The sequence below is a fragment of the Sturnira hondurensis genome, unplaced genomic scaffold, assembly GCF_014824575.4.
Source record: "Sturnira hondurensis isolate 20B ecotype Veracruz unplaced genomic scaffold, ASM1482457v3 Scaffold0009229, whole genome shotgun sequence".
NCBI lineage: Eukaryota > Metazoa > Chordata > Mammalia > Chiroptera > Phyllostomidae > Sturnira > Sturnira hondurensis.
Genome location: NW_028081860.1, coordinates 556,976 through 580,230, shown reverse-complemented (window position 1 = coordinate 580,230; position 23,255 = coordinate 556,976). Strand labels below are relative to the sequence as shown.

General features: G+C 43.9%; 1 protein-coding gene across 1 annotated transcript; it reads left to right on the top strand.

Annotated features, from left to right (window-relative positions):
• Positions 1–1,550: 1,550 nt before the first annotated feature.
• Positions 1,551–23,252, top strand: TEX28 (testis expressed 28). Its single transcript, XM_037056910.1, is given in 4 exon segments — positions 1,551–1,740; positions 9,795–10,539; positions 21,846–21,981; positions 22,655–23,252. Coding segments are annotated over 4 exon segments (1,428 nt in total). The 3' UTR covers positions 23,012–23,252.
• The last annotated feature ends 3 nt before the right edge of the window (positions 23,253–23,255 follow it).

Below are 23,255 nucleotides of genomic sequence, written 5' to 3'. Positions count from 1 at the left end.
GGGCTGCATGCCATGGGGTCACAGGTTAGACACCCCTGCTTGCACAATGGAGTATTTATTATTCCATAGTAAAAAAGGAGGAACTTTTTATGACAGCATTGATGGACCTGTAGACTATTAGGCTAAGTGAAATAAACCAGTCAGTGAAAGACAAATACCATATGATCTTGCTTTTTTGGTGCAATTTTACAAATGAAACAAACTAACAAGCCAAATATTAATAGAATCAGAAACATAGACATATGGAACAGACTGACAGCTGTGAGAATGGAGGAAATTGAAGGGATTAGTCAAAGAACTATATGCATCATCCATGGACATGGACAACAGTGTGTAGATTGCCTGAGTAGAGGAGAAAAAGGTAAAAAACTAAGACAACTGTAATAGCATAAACAATAAAATATAATGAAAAAAATAAATGGGCTAACCTGGAAGGAATTTCTAGAAACTGACCCACAAAAAACCAGAAAATCAGAGTAAACACATGAGGAGATTAAATCAGTAGTTAAAAACTTCCCTTTCAAAGAAAAACTGGACCTGATATAAAGACCATTAATCCTCAAAGTCTTCTAAAACATGGGTCCCCAACCCCACGGTCACGGACAGTACCAGTCCGTGGCCTATTAAGAACCAGGTCACATGGCAGGAGGTAAGCGGTGGCTGAGCCAGCAGAACTTCTGCTCCACAGCAAAGCCACTGGAGCTCCACTTTGTTTCCCCTCCCCTCCTTCCCACCTTCCGAGAAAATGGCCCCCGACGCCAAAAAGGTTGAGGACTGCTGTTCTGAAGCAAAAAAAAACTGAAGGGAAACATTTCGAAACTTATTCTGGAGCGAGCATTGCCCCTACGCTTAAGCCAGACAAATACAAGAAAACTGCTAACATCTCTTATGACTACCAATGCAAATAACCTTAACAAAATACTAGCAGATCCAACAGCCCCCTTTTAGGTTTTTCTTTTTTAAAAGATTTTATTTATTTTTAGAGAGAAGGGCCGCGGAGAGAGAGGAGGAGAAAAACACTGATTAGTTGTGTCTCGTATGTGCCCCAACTGGGGACAGAACCCACAACGCAAGCACGCGCCGCGACCAGGAATCCTACCAGGGACCTTTCGCTTTGCGCGACGCCACCCAACCAACTGAACCAAACCAGTCAGAGCTAGACTTCACTTCCGTACATTCTTCTGCCGTGGGTTTGGGGACCCCGGTGTTGAAGGCAACCACTTAAAACAGAAAATCTGGGGCTCTCCCATTCCACCTTAGCCTGATCTGATGCCTGGGACTGCCCTCTCTGTCCCCTGCCAGCCTACATGCCTACGGTGGTACCCGGGACTACCAGCCAGGCAGCGACGGGTGAGGGGCCATTGCTTGGGCATGTGGCTGGCCATTAAGTGAACCAGCGGTGGGCACACTAAGCCAGCGTCTGAGGGTAGAATTCAAGTCCCAGCGGCCCCAAATTGGGCCTCTACGACCAAACCCACCCAGCTCCAACGCTTCCCTTCGCCCCACACCCCTCACCACCGCGCCTGCCGCTCGGCGCCAACTCGGCTTCGATGAAGGCCACTTACCCAGAGGTTGAGGTGCACGTGGCCTTGATGGAGTGGATGCGCAAACGATTGGCCAGGTCCCGTAGCACCTGCAAGGTGTACGCATCAGGCTTGGCTTCTCCGCTAACGGCAGCAGTCGGCGGAGCTTCCGCCATAGCCACAACCTGTTCACCGTCTAAGGAGAAAATGGCGTCGAGTGGGCTCTGAGGGACGTTATGTGACCACTGCGCGGGCTCCCTCCGCGCGAGACTCCCTCCGCGCGAGACTCCCTCCGCGCGAGGCTCCCTTCGCGCGAGACTCTCTCCGCACACGGCTCCCTCTCCGCATCCAGTTCAATGGATTTTGAACGTTTCTCATTTGCATATTCAACGTTATTCAAAATCATTTTATATCTTTATATTTTCTCTCATGTTATTAATTCAAAGAGGACTGCTTGTGTACATGATCCCGGATCTACTTTTGGGGTTATCAAAAAGTTCTGGGTCTAGATGCTGTGGTGGTTGACAACCTGGTGAAGGTAGGAGTTACGGCATCACACATTTAAAAATAGTTACAACCATGAATTTTGTTTTGCGTCACGGTATTAAGAAAGCTATGCTGTAATTTTACAGTTTTCTGGTACCCCTCCTCACATCATAGTGATTTTCACATGTAATTTTTAAATGTCAGTTGACCATAGCAGCCCAACTCCCAGCTCAACTTCTCAGCACGGAAGGCAGACTGAGGTTTCGAGACACCATGGTGTCTCTGCGCTGACCTTTCTTTATACTACCTTCTGTACGGAAAGACCTGTGTGAGTGTTTAGGTTGCATTAGCCCAATGCTGGCCGGCAGCTTTCACAGGGACTTGAGGGGGCTCCCACTGACTTTCTGTATGAAAGTCCCCATCTGGACGAAGGCCACACTATAGTCTCTCTGATTTTGAGATGGTCTACCAAGAATTAACCTTGCTTTCAGCGGCACCATCTCCACAACACTGAACCCTAAGTTCGACCACTGGGAAGCATCTTCCAAACTGCTGAGCTGCTGACAACCTCAAGTGTCCCTGAATGTTGCTAAACATTCACGTTCTTGCTTGGTTAAAGGTTAGTGCATTGAAATTTTTCAATACTTGTGATTGCTCCAAGAAAAGTCTTGCACCTACATGTACTCCTATTTCCACACTGGATATTGTTAGACTTTTTAATGTGTGGCATCCTCATGGATGAAAAAATCATAGTTAATTACTGTTTTGATTTACATTTGCCCAACTTCCTTACAGTTGCACATTTAGCATATGTTTATTACTACTTGTAGTCCGTCCTTTCTTAATGATTTGTTGCTATCTTTTACTGTTTTTATATTGGATTATTAGCTTTCTAATATGCAAGACTTCTTTGTGTTGATTAGCCTTTTATCTATTAGAGATATTGCAAAATCTTTCTCAATTTGTTGCTTTAAAAAAAATATTGAGATATTTTATTTTTAAGAAGAAGCAAGTGTTTGAACCAAAACCTAACTTTATGCTTTTTTCTGTATAAGGATGTTTTAGAACACTTTTGTGCAGTAAAATATGTAAAACTTTGCTTCATGACATTTTTGTTTGAGTCATTTAGATATTCGACACACAAGATTATAAAAATATTTCTACTATGCCCTACTAATAATTTTATAGTTTCATTTTTATGTTTAGTTTTTTATTCTATCTGAACTTTATTGTTGCATATAAATAACAAGAAACACTAACTTAATTTTTTCAAATAGCCAATTATCTTAAGACCATATTTATTATTTTATTTCAAAAAATTCTTAGCTTTTTTTGCATTTTTCCAAGTAAATCTTAAAATAAGGTATTTTGAGATTCATAAGACATTCCCATTGGATTTTTAATTGGGATTTTATTGAATTTATAGGTTAATATGTAGAGAGGGCTGACATTTACAGTGTCGAGTCTTCCCCTCAAGAATACAGTATATAGCCATTATAATCACATCTTATTAACATTCTATTTGATATTTTCTCTTTAGCCTGATATCTTGTTTCTTTTTCTTCCTTCTTTCCTTCCTTTTTTGGATTAATCAAGTTCCATTTTATGTCTTTGATTGTTTGGATGTTATGCACCTGGCTTTTCCTAGTGGTTACCTTTAATTTTTTCACCAACATGTTTCTGTGAATTTTGAGTTTCATGTGATATCTATACAATTTCCCAATAGAACTAGTTATTAGCAAACTTTAATTTTCCCTGTTTTCTATTTCCTTTAAAATAATTATTTAGTATTTTCATTTATTAATGGTATATATGAACATAGTTTAAAGCAGGGGTCAGCAAACTTTTTCTATAAAGGCCCAGATAGTAAATATTTGAGGCCACAGGATCTCTGTTGTGGCTACTAAACTCTGTCATTGGGGTGGCACAAATGTAACCGTGGACAATATGTAAATGAACAAGAGTGGCTGTGTGCAAGCCACACTTTCTTTATATGGATATTTACATTTGAATCTCATGTAATTTTCACATGTCAAAAACTACTCTTTTTTTTAACCATTTAAAAATGTAAAAACCATTCTTAGCCCACACTGTATAAAACCAGGTTACAGTTTGCCAACCCCTGGTCCAGTGAGTAAATGGCTCTATGAGGTTTATGACAAAAAAAAAGAGCAATCCCTGGCTTGCACCTATCCAATCATCCACTCTCCAGAATCAGCCACTTTCTACCTTTTTAGCTGTTTCTTTTGGCATTTACCTCCAGTTCTTAAAAAAAATGTTTACAGTGATATATATATATTCATATATATATGAAATTATCAAATAACTTTTTACTATAAAGGACAATGATGTAGCTCTTTCATTCTGTGCCCCCCATCCTTTCAGTATAACATACAATGATTTGGGTTAGATCATTCCTTGGTGTTCATATTATCAAGTCCATGAAAACACTGGTCACAGCTGAGTCATTACTCTGATGTTTCCATTCTCTCCCAATGTTTTGTTTTTCTTAGAGTTAATACTTGTCTCCCTCAATCCCTGTGTTGCTTGTTCTCTGCTATAAAGGTCAGCACTTCTGCCAACTGTCTATATGTCCTTTTTAGCTGGTCAAAGATGTCCAGCATTTCATTAATTTCTTCTTTTTTTCTTTCTTTTTTTTAAGGAAATAGCTCATCCTTTTTTATTTATTTTTATTTTTATTTTTATTTTTTTAAATATATTTTATTGATTATATCATTACAGTTGTTCTATTCCCCCCCTTCAATCCCCTCCACCCGCACACTCCCTCCCCCACCATTCTCCCCCCTTAGTTTATAACCACGTGTCTCAAGTTCTTTAGATTCTATATTTCCCCCACTATTCTTGCCCTCCCCCCTATTTTCTACCTACCATCTATGCTATTTTCTGTGCCTTCTCTCCCCTTCTCCTCCTCCCACCCCCCTGTTGCTAACCCTCCATGTGTTCTTCATTTCTATGGTTCCACTCCTGATCTAGCTGTCCTCTTGGTTTGCTTTTGTTTTAGGTGTGGTTGTTAATAACTGTGTGTTTGCTGTCCTTTCACTGTTCATATTTTTCATCTTCTTTTTCTTATATAAGTCCCTTTAGCATTTCATATAATAAGGGCTTGGTGATGATGAACTCCTTGAACTTGACCTTATCTGAGAAGCACTTTATCTGTCCTTCCATTCTAAATGAAAGTTTTGCTGGATAAAGCAATCTTGGCTGTAGGTCTTTGGATTTCATGACTTGGAATACTTCTTTCCAGCCCCTTCTTGCCTGTAAGGTCTCTTTTGAGAAATCCGCTGACAGTCTGATGGGTACTCCTTTGTAGGTGACTGTCCCCTTATCCCTTGCTGCTTCTAGGATTCTCTCCTTCATTTTAGTCTTGGCTAATGTAATTATGATGTGCCTTGGTGTGTTCCTTCTTGGGTCCAACTTCTTTGGCACTCTCTGAGCTTCCTGGATTTCCTGGAAGTCTATTTCCTTTGCCAGACTGGGGAAGTTCTCCTTTATTATTTGTTCAAATAAGTTTTCCACTCGTGGCTGTTTCTTTCCCCCTTCTGGTACCCCTATAATTCGGATGTTGGAACGTTTGAAGATGTCCTGGAGGTTCCTAAGCCTCTCCTCATTTTTTTGAATTCTCATTTCTTCATTCCTTTCTGGTGGGATGTTTTGTTCTTCCTTCTGGTTGATTTGTGTCCCCGTTTCCTTTCCATCGCTATTGGTTTCCTGTGCATCTCCCTTCATTTCAATTAGTTTAGCCTTCATATGTTCCTCTAATTTGTGACTTTGTTCCTCTAATTTGTGACTATAATCTACCAGTTCTGTGAGCATCCTGATAAATAGTGTCCTGAATTGTGCTTCTGAGAGGCTGGCAATTTCTCGGTCGCTGAGAGTTATTGGCTCTGGGACTTTGAGTTCTTCTTGCACCATCTTTTGGACTGTTCGTGCTTGTTCCATAGCAGGATCGGAGCCCTAAAGTGTTCACTAGAGCAGGGCAACTAAGTCGCTGGGTTGTGACGTTGTATGTGGGGGCGGGGTCAAAGAGGGACAATGGCTATCACTGGTATTGCAGGGCAACTAAGTCGCTGGGTTGTGACGCTGTATGTGGGGGCAGGGTCAAAGAGGGACTATGGCATCCTGTCCGCTGCCTGCCGCCACGGCCCTCACCGGTGCCGCAGTTGCTGCCGTCGCCGGGCCCACGCGTTTCGTCCCACTGCACGTGAGTGTGCCACCGCCGTCAGCCCTCGCCCCCTGGGGCCTGCGTGGTCTGTCTCACTGTGCGCGAATATGTGCCCGCGGTCTGCCCCGCACCCCAACTGGTTTCTGTCTGCCTGCGCGCCTGGGTCGGGGGCCCTGTCCTGCCCGACCCTGCTCGCTGCTGGCTCCGCCCCTCTTACCATCCCCGTTGAACGGTTAGATGTAGTCGGACTTCCATATAATTCAATTTTCTGTCCTTTGGTTGTGTCTTTGTTTCTCCAAACCTTTGTTGTATTCAAACTTGGTTGTGGGAGAAGGCACAGTGTTTCCACCTATGCCTCCATCTTGGCGGAAGTCTCACATGTAGCTCATCCTTTTTTAAAAAAGAAGATTTTATTTATTTATCTTTAAAGGGGAAGGAAAGGAGAGAGGGAGAGAAATATCAATGTATGGTTACCTCTTGTGCGTCCCCTGCAAGGAACTGGCCTGCAATCCAGACATGTGCCCTGACTGGGAATCGAACCACATCGTGTGGTTCGCAGGCCCGCACTCAATCCACTGAGCTATACCATCCAGGGCCAGCATTTCATTAATTTCACTTCCTTGGAGTACTCTCTCCTGGAGCCTTTTGACTTGCCCTCCAGGCCCACAGCTCAGCTGCCAGCCTAGACTTCCACGCCATTATTCTGGAGATTGCATTTGCCTCTTTTTAGGCTTGGGGCCCCTGTTTCATAGATTCCATCTCTACCTATTTCTGAGGTTCTTCTGTGTTTTTGGTGGATCACCTTCTCTGGTAGCTTCCAGAGAAAGAATGTGGAGGAGGTAAATACACGAGTACTTTCATGTTGCAGAATGTCTTTAGTCTAACCTTACAATTGACAGTTTGGATGTAAAATTCTAGGTTGGAGAGTTGTTTTCCCCCCAAATTTAGAAGACATTAGTTCATTGTTTTCTAGTTCCTAGTACTTTTGTTGAAAAGTGTGAAGATATTCAGACTTCTGTTTCTTTTAATGGGACCTATTTTTTCTCTGATAGTTATTCTCTCAGCATATTGAAGATATCATTCAACTCTCTTCTGGATTTCATTGATGCCATTGAGGATTCAGCTCTCAAAGTTATGATTTTAAAGGTACCAGCTTTTTAATGTGGCTGATTTTAAGATCTTATGTCTAGGTAGATCTATTTCTGATCTTCCTGTTTTGGGATTTACTGGGCTTCTTAAATTTGTTGATTTGTGTCCTTTATCAGTTCTAGGAAGTTCTTAGTGACTGCCTCTTAAAATCTGGCCACTGCTTCACTCTGTCTTCTCACTGTAGGATAACAGATTTTTGTTAGACTTCCTAACTCTGTCTCTCATGTCTTGTATTTTCCAATTTTTTGAATTTTTTTATTTCTTTGTGCTTCTGTGTTTCTGTGCTTTCTTTGGCTGTTTTACAATTTACTAATTTTCCTCTCCAGCCATTTCTAATCTTCTGTTAAATCCATCTATTGAACATTTTAAAACTTAAAAAAAATTATGGAATCTGGCCCTGGCTGGTATAGCTCAGTGGATTGAACGCGGGCCTGCAAACCACGCGATCTCAGTTCGATTCCCAGTCAGGGCACATGCCTGGATTGCAGGCCAGTTCCCAACAGGGGACGCATGAGAGGCAACCATACATTGATATTTCTCTCCTTCTCTCCTTCCCTTCCCCTCCCCTCTAAAGATAAATAAAATCTTTAAAAAAATTATGGAATCTGACATATGTCCATAAAACATCAGAAAACATCAACCTACAGTTTAGGAAATAATGATAATGTGAACACTATGAGTACTATTAGTACTATTTAACTAATACTCAGGGAAAGCACCCTGTCCTCCACATGTCTCTCCAAATCCCCATCCCCTTCTTCCATCCTAGTGGGGACCACAATCCTGACGTTATGCTTTTCTTTATAGCCTTTACTGCCTATGTATACTTGCCTAAACACCATCATTTTGTTTTGCCTGATCTCGACCTTTCCATATGAATGGAACCATATATAGTATTGATTCCTTTATGCTTGGCCTCTTTCATTGAACATTATTCTTGTTCATTCATGTTTTCAAGGTTGTAGTTCATTTTCATTGTTATACAGTAGTATATTGTCGAATACATTATATGTAGTTCGTTTACACATTCTCCTATGAATAAGCATGTGGATTGCTTCTAGCAGCTGGTTATTGGGAACATTAGTGTTTCTCTCTCCCAAGGACATACCTAGGAATGCAGCTGCTGGGCCATTCAGTATGCATGCCTTCAACTTTACAATATTAACAGATGCTTTTCCAAAGTGCTCATACCAGTTGTTCTCCCACCAGGAGTGATTGGGAGTTCCTGTTGTTCCATATCTTGGCCAACATTTATGATTGTTAGTCTAAGTTCTGCCAATTTACCAGGTGCATAGTGGTATCACATTGTGTTTTTTTAAATTGAGGTATAATTTGCATATAATAAATACACGGAACCTAGCTATCTATTGCAATTTAATCACTCTTGACTTGCCCCTGAGAGAGCACTTTCAGATCAAAAACAGTCACGAAGGCACTTATGTTTACAAAGTAGAAACAGGACAGAGGCTCTACCTGTTCAGACCCCACTGACCTCTCCTAGGTCATTATCATTCACTCTTCCCTGGCCCACTATGTTCCAGCTATATAGCTATGGCCATCTTTAGATATGAGAAAACTGACTCTCTGAGCAGTTTGACTTGCCCAAGGTAGAGTGGTAGAGTCAGGATTTGAACTGGGTTTTGTCTTGAAGGCAGGGTTCTTTCTGCTATCCTTTACCCTGTGAGAGACTCATTCATTTGTGTCACAGTATAATTTTTCTCCCTGGACTATGAGCTCTATGAGAGCAATGAACGTGTCTGGCTTCTGTACCACATGGTAGGCAATTAGGCAATGTGGTTTTTTATAAGATTTTATTTATTTATCTTTAGAGGGGAAGGGAAGGAGAGAGGGAGAGAAATATCAATGTATGGTTGCCTCTCATGCGCCCCCTGCTGGGAACTGGCCTGCAACCCAGGCATGTGCCCTGACTGGGAATCGAACCGTGATCGTGTGGTTCGAAGGCCTGTGCTCAATCCACTGAGCTACACCAGCCAGGGCGCAATGTGTTGAATGAGTGATTGGATAAAGGAACAAACCTGTTAGGTTGCAAAACTCTCTGCTTGTTTCTTCAGTCTGCTTGGCAGTAGCAATCCAGCAAGGTCTATGGCTCAATGGGAATGAGTTTATTTCATACTTTACAAGAACAGTTTTTAATCAACTGAGATGCACAGCTGGTAATTCTTGGAAGAGAGGAAGCCCAAGAACAGAAGGGGTAGGAATGGAAGGGAGATTCTAGCCATCTGGGGGCCATAGTGAGGCATGCCCATAGAGCAAGAAGTCAGGTGCTGGAAAGGAGGAGAGAGGGGTCTGGAAGATGAACTAGACTTCTCTGTTCTGTGTTGGGCCCATCTTGAATGCACAAATCTTGCATATATAAGTGTCTGTGCATACATGTAAGTATTTTCATAGAGCGAGGCAATAATGTGTTCAGTTCTGCTATTGGCAACTTATAGAAAAGTACTCATTTTTCATTTGTCTCCCAATGCAGGCAGAATATACCAAGAGTACAAGTGCAGCCCTCTCCTCAAATATTCCCTCATAGAGTTCCCTGTCATCTAGTGAGGAGGGCCGCAGTAGCCACTCCAACCTCTCGGATCGGGAGATGGCGGGGAACTTACAGGATAGTATTAAGCACCGCATCCTCCACCTCTTAGAGCAGCTGAGAATGGAGAAGACCAGTCGGGACAAAAACGCAGTGAGCTATCTCAAGCTGGTATCCAAAACCAACCGGCACCAGGCTCCTCACATCCGGCAGGCCTTTGAGAAGGTGAACCAGCGTGCCTCTGCCGCCATTGCCCAGATCGAGCGAAGGCTCTTCCAATGTCACCAGCAGCTGCAGGAGCTGGAGGAGGGCTGCCAGCACAAAGGCTCAGTGCTGAAGGTGGAAAGCAGCCTGGACAACTGTCAGCAGCCTAGTGAGAAGACCACTTTTTTGGAGCCCGCCAAGCCAGGTGGGAAAGACTGCTTGTCCACCAGCCTGTCCATCAGACACTTCCCTCTGGAGAGTCACTTCCCAGCCTTACAGCAGGGGAAGTCCCCAGAGAGAAAGCAAAACTTGCTATTGTGGAAGGTGAAGAAAGAGCTGAAAAAAGTCCAGAAGTTCCACTTTAGCCTCCAGGCATCCTATCAGAGCCTAAAGGAGAAGTATCTGACAGACCTGCAGATGTCGCTGGAGTCCTTTAAGGAGGAGAAATGCAGGTGAGGTGAACCCCTTTTGCTGCCTTGGCTCTGGGGACAGTCCTCAGGACTGTTTGTAGGAGGGTGAAGGGGAGCCGGGGAGGGGCAAGGAGCAGCTCAGCATTCCTCTTGGTGACTGCCTCCCACACACCTCTCAGTGAAGAAGGCTCATCTCCTGTCTGCAGTTGCACACCAGCCTGGCCCTCTGCTGGCAAATGAGGCCCTAGCTCCAGCCCCACTGTGCAGTCCTGCAGCTGTGGCTCAAACTGGAATGGCAGGAGACAGCTGAGGTGGTGGTGAGCCCGGTGGACACCCATCATCAGTTAGGGAGGTGTTTTGCTATCCTGTCTGCTGCAAGGGTTGGTGTGTAGGTAGGAGTGGAGTCCCCTTGCCAGCCCTGATCCCTTCACTAGTGCTCATGGCTGAGCTGGGGCCCAACAGTCACTTATGGGATATTTATTCTGAGAATGACTGCCTTCTGGGGGGATGCTTTCTCCCCACTGTGTGGTGGGTTTATTTTATTTTCATACAAGACAAGATGAAGTCCACCCTCCCCAAAAGACAAACTCAAAGGATCTTCTCCATTCCTATTCGATTACTTCTCAGAGTCCCACTGGCCCTCAAAGGTGCCACACTCCTTCCTTGGATTCCTGCAGTTTTCACTAACTCTAATCCTTTTTCTCCACTAGAATGAAAAGGGGGCTTTATCTTGTTCATTTCTATATTCATCATGCCTAAAACTGCCTGCCCTTTGTAGGTAATCAATAAATGTTTGTTAAATAAGTGGGGAAAAGGGGGAGGGAGGGATTCACTTAGATGAGCCAAGATTCTCAGCATTTTCATGAAAGCAAGAACTCTGCAGTCCATTTAGTCTGTTTTCATGGGGAAATCTTACCTGCATTTGCACTGCTTGACAGTACTACAAAGAGCCATTAAAGTTTTATGGGGCAACCTATTGTCAAGTAAGATAACCACTCAGAATTACAGGTTTCTTTTGGGGAAGGAATTTTCACAGGACTTGGCAACACAACTTAAAATCTTGGCACTCTTTTTTTTTTAAGCCTCACCCAAGGACATGTATTAAGTTTATAAAGGAAGGAAGAGACAGACAGAAACATGGATGTGAGAGAAACATCAATTGGTTGCCTCTGGTATGCATTATGGCCAGGTATTGAATTCACAACCTGGGTATGTGCCCTGACCGGGGATTGAACCCGCAGCCTTTTTTTTGATGGGGGGTAGTATACGGGCCAATGCTCCAACCAACTGAGCCACCTGGCTGGGGCAGTCTTGGCACTCTTAAAGACCTCTTTGTCAAAATAACATTTCCAAGGTTGGATTTCTATAAAGCAAGACCACAGTTTGGTGGCAGATATATATATCTTTATACTTCCCAGGCCACTGAGACTTAAACTCAGGTACACTTTTAATCCCTTAAGCAAATCAGAATCTGCCAGCTGTGCAAGGGAGTAGGGTAACCTACCTCCTCCTAAACTCTGTGAATTCCACAAGCTTGTACTGCTGAGCCAGCCAACCGCCCACCATTAGACTGTGCCATGAGTGTGAAGTAAACTTTAATTATGTCCAGCCACTGAGATTTTCTGGTTGTTGGCTACAATAGTTAGCTTACCTTGATTATTATACATTAGAAGCAAAAAAGTAGGTCTGTAGGACTCAGATTTACCAAGAGAAATGGAGAATGGGCTGATGATGACTTTACGTAATAACGGTGACTACAAGAGGTTCACCTGTAGTGTTCAGACACCCACTTTACAGATGGGGAGAAAGAATCTCAGGCACAAGCAGGCCACACAGCTAGGAAGTACAGACCTGAGAGCATGTCAGCATGTCCTGGCCTGGCTGTGTGGCTTCCTAAGTTAGGTGAGGGGGGCACAAGGATTCATTGCACATAATATATCTGTATTAAAAGATCCTTCAAATCTTTTAAGAAATCTGTATGTGAGCTAGATGCAGACATAGAAAAGGGCATGTGATGTATGTATTCAACTCAATGAAGTGTCACCCAGTCGCCATACCTGTGAATTCACCAGCCAGGGCTCTGTGATTGTCATGTCTTCTCTGGTGCATCCCGAACTGAACTTTCAAACTGAAAAGTCCTATGACACTTCTCACAGGCAAATCTGTTTGTGTTCAAAAGGGCTTTCTTTTTTTATTTTTTAATTGAGATGAAATTCACAAAACGTAAAATTATCTGCCTTAAAATGTATAATTCAGTGACACTTAGTACATTCACAATGTTGTGGAATCATCATCTCTATCTAGTTCTAGAACATTTTTATCACTCGAGAGAGACCCCATCACTGCCTGCCTCCTCTAGCCCCTGGTAACCACCAATCTGTTTTGTGTTTCTATGGATTTGTATATTCTTTTTTAAAAATATATTTTGTTGATTATGCCATTACAGTTGTCCTATTTCCCCCTTCATTCCCCTCCACCCTGCATACCCCTCCCCTACCATTCCCCCCTTTCATTTATGTCCATGTGTCACAGGTTCTTTAGATACTATATTTCCCATACTATTTTTGCCCTGCCCCCTATTTCCTACCTACCATCTATGCTACTTATTCTCTGTACCTTCTCCCCCCTTCTCCTCCTCCCACTCCCCTGTTGCTAACCCTCCATGTGATCTTCATTTCTATGGTTCCGCTCCTGATCTAGCTGTCCTCTTGGTTTGCTTTTGTTTTAGGTGTGGTTGTTAATAACTGTAAGTTTGCTGTCCTTTCACTGTTCATCTTTTTTTTTAAAGATTTTATTTATTTATTTATCTTTAGAGGGGAAGGAGAGAGGGAGAGAAACATCAATGTATGGTTGCCTTTTGTGCATCCCCTGCTGGTAGATAGCCTGCAAGGAACCGGCCTGCAACCCAGGCATGTGCCCTGACCGGGAATCGAACCGCGATTGTCTGGTTCGCAGGCCCGCGCTCAATCCACTGAGCTACACCAGCCAGGGCTCACTGTTCATCTTTTTTATCTTCCTTTTCTTAGATAAGTCCCTTTAACATTTCATAGAATAAGGGCTTAGTGATGATGAACTCCTTGAATTTGATCTTATCTGAGAAGCACTTTATTTGCCCTTCCATTCTAAATGAAAGCTTTGCTGGATAAAGCAATCTTGGATGTAGGTCTTTGCATTTCATGACTTGGAATACTTCTTTCCAGCCCCTTCTTGCCTGCAAGGTCTCTTTTGAGAAATCAGCTGACAGTCTGATGGGAAGTCCTTTGTAGGTGACTGTCCCCTTATCTCCTGCTGCTTCTAGGATTCTCTCCTTCATTTTTATCTTGGGCAGTGTAATTATGATGTGCCTTGGTGTGTTCCTTCTTAGGTCCAACTTCTTTTGGACTCTCTGAGCTTCCTGGATTTCTTGGAAGTCTATTTCCTTTGCCAGATTGGGGAAGTTCTCCTTTATTATTTGTTCAAATAACTTTTCCACTTGTTGTTGTTCCTCTTCCCCATCTGGTACCCCTATAATTCAGATGTTGGAACATTTAAAAGTGTCCTGAAGGTTCCTAAGCATCTCCTCATTTTTTTTTGAATTCTTGTTTCTTTATTCTCTTCTGTTTGGTCATTTTTTCTTCCTTCTGGTCCACTCCATTGATTTGAGTCCCAGTTTCCTTTTTATCACTATTGGTTTCCTGTGCATTTCCCTTCATTTCACTTAGTTTAGCCTTCATTTGTTCCTGTAATTTGTGACTAAAATCAACCAGTTCTGTGAGCATCCTGATCACCAGTGTTTTGAACTGTGCATCTGATAGGTTGGCTATCTCTTTGTTGCTTAGAATTATTGGCTCTGGGGCTTTGAGTTGTTCTTCTGCTTGAGCCATAATGTCTTGGTTAGGTTGTGCCTGTTATGTATGAGGGGCGGAGCCTTAGGTGTTCACCAGGAAAGGGCGACCCAGTCACTGAGTTGTGATGCTGCATGTGGGGGTGGGGTCAGAGAGGGGCAATGGCGTTTGTTTGGCTCCCTCTCGGATTTTGGTCCCCTCTGCTGCTTCCTGCAAGCAAACCTGGCCCCCCTGGTGCTGTCACCTGGGTGTGTGAGCCTGTGCACCCTCCAGGACCCTGTGGGTCTCTCCAACAAACCCTCTGTGAGCCTGGGAGCCTCTCCTGGCACCTCAGCTCTGAAAGTTTTTCCAATTGGTGCTTTCAGGCTCTAATTCCTGTCACTGGGGCCCTAGCCTGCACAGTCTGTCTCACTGCTCACTCATTCACTTGGTTTATCTGCGTGTGAATATGTGACCTCTGTCAGCCAGCCTCCTTATGCCCTTACTGGGTCTGCCCGTTGCCACCTCACACCTGGGATCTGCCAACTGCTGCCTGAGCGCCTGGGTCAATCCGGCCGATCTTTCCTTCCTGATCCCACTCCGCCAGCCGCTGACTCCACCCTTCTTTCCGGCCTGGCTGAGTGGCTCATTGTTGTCGGACTTCCGTACAGTTCAATATTCTGTGTTTTGGCTGCATTTTTGTTACTAAAACTTTGTTGTCTTTAAACTTGGTTGTGCGAGGAGGCACAGTCTTTCCACCTATGCCTCCATCTTGGTCGGAAGTGGATTTGTATATTCTGACATTTCATGTAAATGAAATCATACAGTATGCCGTTTTTGTGTCTGGCATCTTTAACCCAGTGCATTAATTTTGAGATTCATCTACGTTGTGTGTAGGAACAGTTCACTCTTGCTCATCAGTATTCTACTGTATGGATGCACCAGACGTTGTTTACAGATTCATCTGCTGCCAGTCAGGGCTGTTACGAATAAAGCTGCTATGAACATTCTGGTACAAGTCTTTTTGTGAACATACAGGGTGGGGCAATAGTAGATTTACAGTTGTTTTTTCTGGAAAATAATACAATAATTAATAAATAATACAAGAATAAACTCTGTTTTGCATACTCACAACTGTTTGCCCCACCCTGTACAGTTTTATATGTGGAATAATAGAGTAGCTGTATGTTGAAACATCAATGTGAGAGGGAAGCATTGATTGGTTACCTCCCACATGCACCCAGATATAACCCACAACCTAGGTATATGCTAGGTATGTGCCCTGACTGGGAATCAAACCAGCAAGTTTTGGTTATGGGACGATGCTCCAACCAACTGAGTCATACTTGCTAGGGCTGTATGTTGAACTTTTAAAAAAAAAGATTTTATTTAGCCCTGGCTGGTGTAGCCCAGTGGATTGAGTGTGGGCCTGCGAACCAAACAACTGCAGTTCGATTCCCAGTCAGGGCACATGCTTGGATTGCTGTGGCAGAATCCGTCCAGCAGAGTCCACCTCTTGTGGCTGATGACGAGAATAAATACACAGGCAACAACAATCCTGTGGAGAAAAAGGGAACGGCACAACTACTCTCTCAAGGCGAAACTGCCTATGGATGCCTCGGCCACTCCCTCAAGAGGGGAGCGCCCTGACCCTTGCCTAGACAGGCTTTTATTGTATTCCTCAGGTCTTACATCAGAGAAGGATTTATTATCTATTACATAGAATATTATTGTCTACAGTTTGGGTACAATCAAGGAAATGAAAATAACATGCAGAGGGGAATGGCGATGGGCTGATTAGCTCTGTCCTTGGGAGAACTCACACACGCTTTGGAAATTACCTTGAAGATAGACAATACGCATTTGTTGTTTTAGACCAGGGTGATGGAGTTTTAGCAAGAGCAAGTCATAACAGTCTGTATGCATTTTCTAGGCCTGATTCCCACAGGAAAACTTGGTTTGAAGGTCTGGCTCCTGCCCACCACTTCGCTTTTGTAGGTTTTCCATACAGAGCTGAGTCACATTTGCCAGACTAAAACAAACCCGTCCCCTACAGGTTGCAGGCCAGTTCCCAGCAGGGGACTCACAAGAGGCAACCATACATTGATATTTCTCTCCCTCTCTCCTTCCCTTCCCCTCTAAAGACAAATAAATAAAATCTTTTTAAAAAATTTAAAAAGATTTTATTTATTTATTTTTAGAGAGAGGGGAAGGGAGGGAGAGAAACATCAATGTGTATTTGCCTTTTGCGCACCCCCTACTGGGGACCTGGCCTGCAGCCCAGGTATGTGCCTGGACTGAGAATCAGACTGGCAACCCTTTGGTTTGCAGCCCGCACTCAATCCACTGAGCTACACCAGCCAGGCTGTATGTTGAACTTTTAAAGAAACTGCCAAATTGTTTTTCAACATGGTTGTACCATTTTATATTCCCATCAGGAATGTGGAGCATTCCAGGTGCCCCACATTCTGGCTAATAATTGGTATCATTCATGTTTGAAATTTCAGCCTCTTAAATTCAGTCACAACTTGGTGGCCCCTAAATTCCAAATTGTGTTGTACTAGCCCAGGTTTTTGCAACCTCAATGCTATGGACATTTTGGACCAGATGATTCTGTGTTGTGCATGTTGTCCTGTGTATTGTAGGATGTTGACCAGAATCCCTGGTCTCTACCCATGAGGTGCCAGGAGCACCCTGGAGGAGTTTCTAACAGAATGTTTATGTGTGACAGATACATCATTTGGTTGCCTCTCACATGCTCCCAGTTGGGGACCTGGCCTGCAACCCAGGCATGTGCCCTGACAGGGAATCAAACTGGTGACCTTTTAGTTCTCAGACCAGCACTCAATCCACTGAGCCACGCCAGCCAGGGCTGGAGGAGTTTCCTACAGTCGTCATAACAAATTACTCCAAACTTGGTGGCTTCAAACAACAAAAAATTTATTGTCACAGTTATGGAGGTCAGAAGTCTGAAATCAGCTTTACTTGGCTGAAGTCACTGTCTCACCAGAGCCATGCTCAGTCTGGAGGCTCTAAGGCAGAATCTATTCCTGGCCTCTTCCAGTTTTGGGTGGCTACCAGACTCCTTTGCTTGTGGCCGCATGCATCACTGTAGTCTTCAAGGTGAGCATCTTCACATCTCTCTCTGTTCTGTCTTCACATGGCTTTCCTCACTGTGTGTAAGAGCTCCCTCTGTCTCTTTCTTATAACAATACCCATGATTGCATTTAGGGCCCACACATGCTCACGAGGAGCTCCTCCGTCCCTGCTGCATCCCCCAACCCTACCCTTGCTGCCTGATCCCGCACATCTGTTTCTCTGCCTCAGATTTCTCACCCAAGTTGCAGGCCACTAGGTTCTAGCTCAATTTGCCAAAAAGCCAATCCTCAGGTATAGTCAACAGTATAATCTTTTGCAACCACAATATAGTTTAGGACAATTTGTATTGGTGAAGGTGGCCTTATTAGCTTTGGAAGAGGGCATTCTTAATAAAGAATTAGGGGGCAATCTAATAAATCTTATTAGATTTAGGGGGCATTTTGGTTGACTGGTCATCATTTTGTCTTTGCGAGAGCATTTCTGCCCTGGCTGGTGTAGCTCAGTGGATTGAGCGCGGGCCTACAAACCACATGATCATGGTTCGATTCCCAGTCAGGGCACATGCCTGGGTTGCAGGCCCGTTCCTGGAAGGGAACTCACAATAGGCAACCATACATTGATATTTCTCTCCCTCTCTCCTTCCCTTCCCCTCTAAAGATAAGTAAATAAAATGTTTAAAAAAAAGAGCAAATCTCAGAGTGGTACATTTGCCTCTGTGACTGTAGGAGCTAGACAGAGAGGGATCCTTGACTAAAAGACGGACAGGGAAGAGAGTCAGCTGTGTCGTGGCCAGGACACTGCTGCCAGAGAGTAAGGAGGCTGGGGGCAAGGGACGGGGAGACTGAGAGAATGTCCTTATGAATTAACATCTTTTTATTCAACAATTTATTCAAGAATAAATTTAAGAGTATATTCATAAAGTTTTATAAATACATTAATAGAAGAAGGTATTCACTGACTTCTGTTCATGAAGAATATATTTTTGAAAATATGGTCAAACACAGTTACTATCTTGAATGTTCTTGTGACTGGATCTTTTGTGGTAATGGGAAGATAACTGTGGGGAATCTACTTTCAGGGTGGACACCTTGCCTTTCCCCTCTTTGTGGGCAGTAACCTCAGCCATGTTGTCAGCCCACTCTCTTCTCAGCAGGTAGCAGGGCAGAGACTAATGGCATGTCCCTTGCAACACTGTTATGAATTGTCTCCTGATGAATTGGCTTACAAGAAATGAGTGTTCAGCCCTGGTTGGTGTGGCTCAGTGGATTGAGTGCGGGCCTGTGAACCACACGATCACGGTTCGATTCCCAGTCAGGGCACATGCGTGGGTTGCAGGCCAGTTCCCGGTTCCCGGCAGGGGACACACGAGAGGCAGCCACGCATTGATGTTTCTCTCTCTCCTTCCCTTCCCCTCTAAGATAAATGAATAAAATTTTTTTAAAAAGGAAGGAAAAAAAGAAATGAATGTTCAGCTTATTAGATGCCTGGGGAACATCTCCATGTGGGTGTCAGTCAGGTTCTCAAGGCAAGACCAGGTCCCTCTTAGCCTCACATTCTGTCTATACGACAGCACCGTTGGTTATGTTCTTTTGCATGTCTGAGGCACAGCCGTGAACCTGGTCCTTTCATTGCCCTGTTCTCCACGGGCGCCAGGCCCCAGCCATTCTGTGTGTGCAGTGCTCTCTGGTACCTTTTCTCTTCTTCAGTGTCAGTGCCCCTGGCTTGGGTCAAGCCTTCCTCAGCTCTTCCCTAAATCAAAGTTCTAGAAGCCTCCTGACATCTGTCTTTCTGGCCTATCCTTCCTGTTGTCCAAATGAGGAACCTCAAAGATGTCTTAAATTATGAAACATTCCAAACTCAGGGGAAATGTAGAGAATAACATGATCAACATTGTACACCTACTCCGTACCTCCCAGCTTTCTCAAATCTTCATATTTACCATTTTTGCTTCAAGTTTTATTTTTTTAAGAAATAAAGCTTCAGAGCCCTGGCTGGTATAGCTCAGTGGATTGAGCGCAGGCCTGCAAACTAAGGGGTCATGGTTCGATTCCCAGTCAGGGCACATGCCTGGGTTGTGGGCCAGTTCCCAGTGGGGGACACACGAGAGGCAACCATACATTGATATTTCTCTCCCTCTCTCCTTCCCTTTCCCTCTAAAGATAAATAAATAAAAATCTTCAAAAAAAGAAATAAAAAACTTAGTTGAAAAAATAATGAAAGAAAATTTTTCTAATTTGGCAAAGGAAATAGACATACGAGTCCAGGAAGCACAGAGAATCCCAAACAAGTTGGTTCCAAAGAAGAACACACCAAGACACATCAGAATTAAAATGCAAAAGGTTAACAATAAAGAATCTTGCAAGCAGCTAGAGAAAGGCAGAAAGTTACCTACAAAGGAGTTCCCATAAGACTATCAACGGATTCCTCAAAAGAAACCTTGCTGGACGGTTCGATTCCCAGTCAGGGCACATGCCTGGGTTGCAGGCTGGTTCCTTGCAGGCTAACTACCAACAGGGGATGCACAAAAGGCAACCATACATTAATGTTTCTCTCCGTCTTTCCTTCCCCTCTAAAGATAAATAACTAAATAAAATCTTTAAAAAAAAAAAAAAAGAAACCTTGCTGGCAAGAAGGAAATGGCAAGAAATAATTCAAAGTGATGAAAAGCAAGTACCTACAACTTTAATTACTCTATCCAGCAAAGCTACCATTTAAAATAGAAGGGCACCCTAGCTGGTGTAGCTCAGTGGATTGAGTGCGGGCCTGCGAACCACATGATTGTGGTTCAATTCCCAGTCAGGGCACCTGCCTGGGTTGCAGGCCAGTTCCCAACAGGGGACTCATGAGAGGCAACCATTCACTGATGTTTCTCTCCCTCTCTCCTTCCCTTCCCCTCTGAAGATAAACAAATAAAACCTTAAAAAATAAAATAAAATAGAAGGGCAGATAAAGTGCTTCCCAGACAAGGTAAAGCTAAAGGAGTTCATCATCACCAAGCCCTTATTATATGAAATGTTAAAGGGACTTATGTAGGAAAAAGATGAAAACTATGAATGGTAAAATGACAACAAACTCATAACTATCAACAGCTGAATCTAAAAAACAAAAACAAACTAAGCAAACAACTAGAACAGGAATAGAATCATAGATATGGAGACCATTTGGTGGGTTATCAGCCAGCTGGGAGGGGGAAGGGGAGAAAAGGTACGGGGATTTAGAAGCATAATTGGGTAGGTACAGAATAGACAGGGGGTGTGTTAAGAACAGTATAGGCAATGGAGAAGCCAAAAGAACTTAACAGGTATGGCCCATGGACGTGAACTAAGTGGAGGGGCAGGAATTGCTGGAAGGAAGGGAGGAACCAGGCAGAGGGGGGTCAAAGGTGGAAAAACTGGGGCAACTGTAGTACCATAATCAATAGACTATACTTAAAAACAATCAACCAGTGAATAAATAAGTGGAACAACAAATCTCTCTCCCTCCCTCCCTCCCTCCATTCCTCTCTCTAAAAATTAAAAAAAGAAACAACACTTTAAACAATTCAGTTGAATCTCTCTCATTACCCTTTTCCCTGGTCCCATACCCCTTCTCACCCCCTGACTATCCTCTTTGGCGCTTATCTTTTTCATGCATGTTTTTAACCTTTTACTACTTTACGTATGTAGCTGTAAACCACAGGTCATGATGCTTTGTTTGTGTTTTTTAACAGCTCCATTGAGATACAGTTTCAGTAAATATACTGAGTTGTGCAACCATTACCACAATCCTATATTCATTTTTTGTTTTAATAATAGTTTTATTGAGATGTAATTCACACGCCATAAAATTCATCAATTTAAAGTGTACCATTCAATAGTTTTTAGTATATTCACAGAGTTGTGCTCTCATCACCACTGCCTCATTGCAGACCCTAACATTGTCATCACTCCAAAAAAGAAACCCCATCCCCATGAGCAGTCACTCCCACCTTTCCCTTCCCCAGCCCCTGGCAACCACTATTCCGTTTCTGCCTTTCTGATTGCTCTATTCTGGACAGCTCATATAAATGAAATCATACAGTATGTGGTTTCTTGTGACTGCTTCATCTCTGTCATCCACAGAATTGTATGAGATAACTACTGTGTGCCAAACACTGTTGCTGGGGATACATGTGGAATTGAATAGCATATGAGGGCAATTTAGATTTTGATTTCTACAACTTCTAGTCTGCCTCCGTTTTGCTAAAGCGGTTGCAAAAGGGGAATGATATATAGGAGATACATGACTATCAGTGTGATGCGGCTGAGGTGCAGACCTGGAGGGGTAGGCTGGGTTTGACTGGAGCTGGGGTGAGAGGAGGAAGGTGGACCCTGAACCCAAGTCTAGTCTTGATATAGGACCACTCATTGCCAGCACAAGCTCTGGGTCGGGTACTGAGGGAGTATTACTTTCTCTTTTTCTCCCAAGACGAGCGTTGATGGAAGAACTGGTAGATAACCACTTGCAAGGGTACCTGGATGAGATTCACCGTCTCAAACAGAATCTGGCCTATGCTGAAGAACAGATGGCCTATCTTTCCTATGAGAGAGCCAAGGAAGTATGGGTGAGTTCCTCAGGGGGGAGCTTTTGGAGAAAGGGCCAGTAAGAAGGAAGGATATAGGGATGAGAGAGGCAAAGGATGAGCGAATCTGTTTTGATAACCTCCAAACCAAGGAAAGAGACTGGTTTTTAAGTTGAACCCCCCGTTGAGGGTTTAATGGCAACTCACACATTTTATTTAGAGCTAGCAGTGTCCAGTCTTTATGTTCATGCCTCCCTCCCCCGACCCCTTAGCTGATCTGGGAACTTGGGCACTGCGGTTCTCATACCTGAGCATACATCACAACCACCTGCAGGAGTGCTGATGGGGCGGGGAACACCAGCTGGGAACCTCTGCTTTTTACCCTGGGGTCACAAACGTGGGTAAAGGATTTTCCTCTCCTGTGATACATAGCATTATTCTCTTCCACACCTTACACTTGGTCAGCTCTCTCACAGCCAGGCTCCCTGTCTCAGGTCACATTGGGTGAGGGCCGAGTCAAATGAGACCTTCACTGTTATTGGTAAACATGGACCCTCCCAAGATGGGGCCCTCAGCACATGTGTGCTCTAGGTTCTCGACTTCTCTCTAAATCTTCAGTTCACCAACGCCTGGTGTGCTCCCCTTAGGAACTCAAGTAAATGGCCGCACTTCCCTTCTGACCTCTTGTGAGGGCATGTGTTTTTGTCACCTGCAGGAGGTCATGGACACTTTCAAGAGTCGTATAGCCAAGCTTGAAACTCTACAGCAAGTGACTCAACTGGAGATGACAGAGAACCTTAGGAACTGTCCCCAGAAGTTTATGTTTCGATCTCTGAACCTGTTCCTCACACTGGCCACCACCTTCTTGGTCTTCATCTTTACTGTGTGCACCTGCCCCTTTCTGCTGTTCAATTCACGCCTGCGCATATGCACCATGCTCATGCTGATTGGACTTGGTGTCCTGGCCTGGCAGGAGTGGTATGCCATCCCTGCCATGGACTGGCAGGCTTGGGTTCCCTCCAGGTGGAGACTGCATTCCAAGGACTCCCAGTCTCTATCAGATGGGCCTTAAAAAGCCTGGGTTTGCTAGCCCTTCCCCCTTTCAGGTGGCAGGGCATCCAGCCAGCCGTCCTCAGACAGCCGCTTCTCATTTCTCCCTTTCGGATTTTATCGGTACTGTGAGAGGTTTGCGGATGCCTACCCAATTCACAGTTCCCTTTCTCATATCCTTCCATACCATCAGCAGACATGAGGCCTGGAAAAGATTAAAGTCTCGGAAGTGCAGTGTTGCTCTCCATTCTGAATCCTTCATGCCC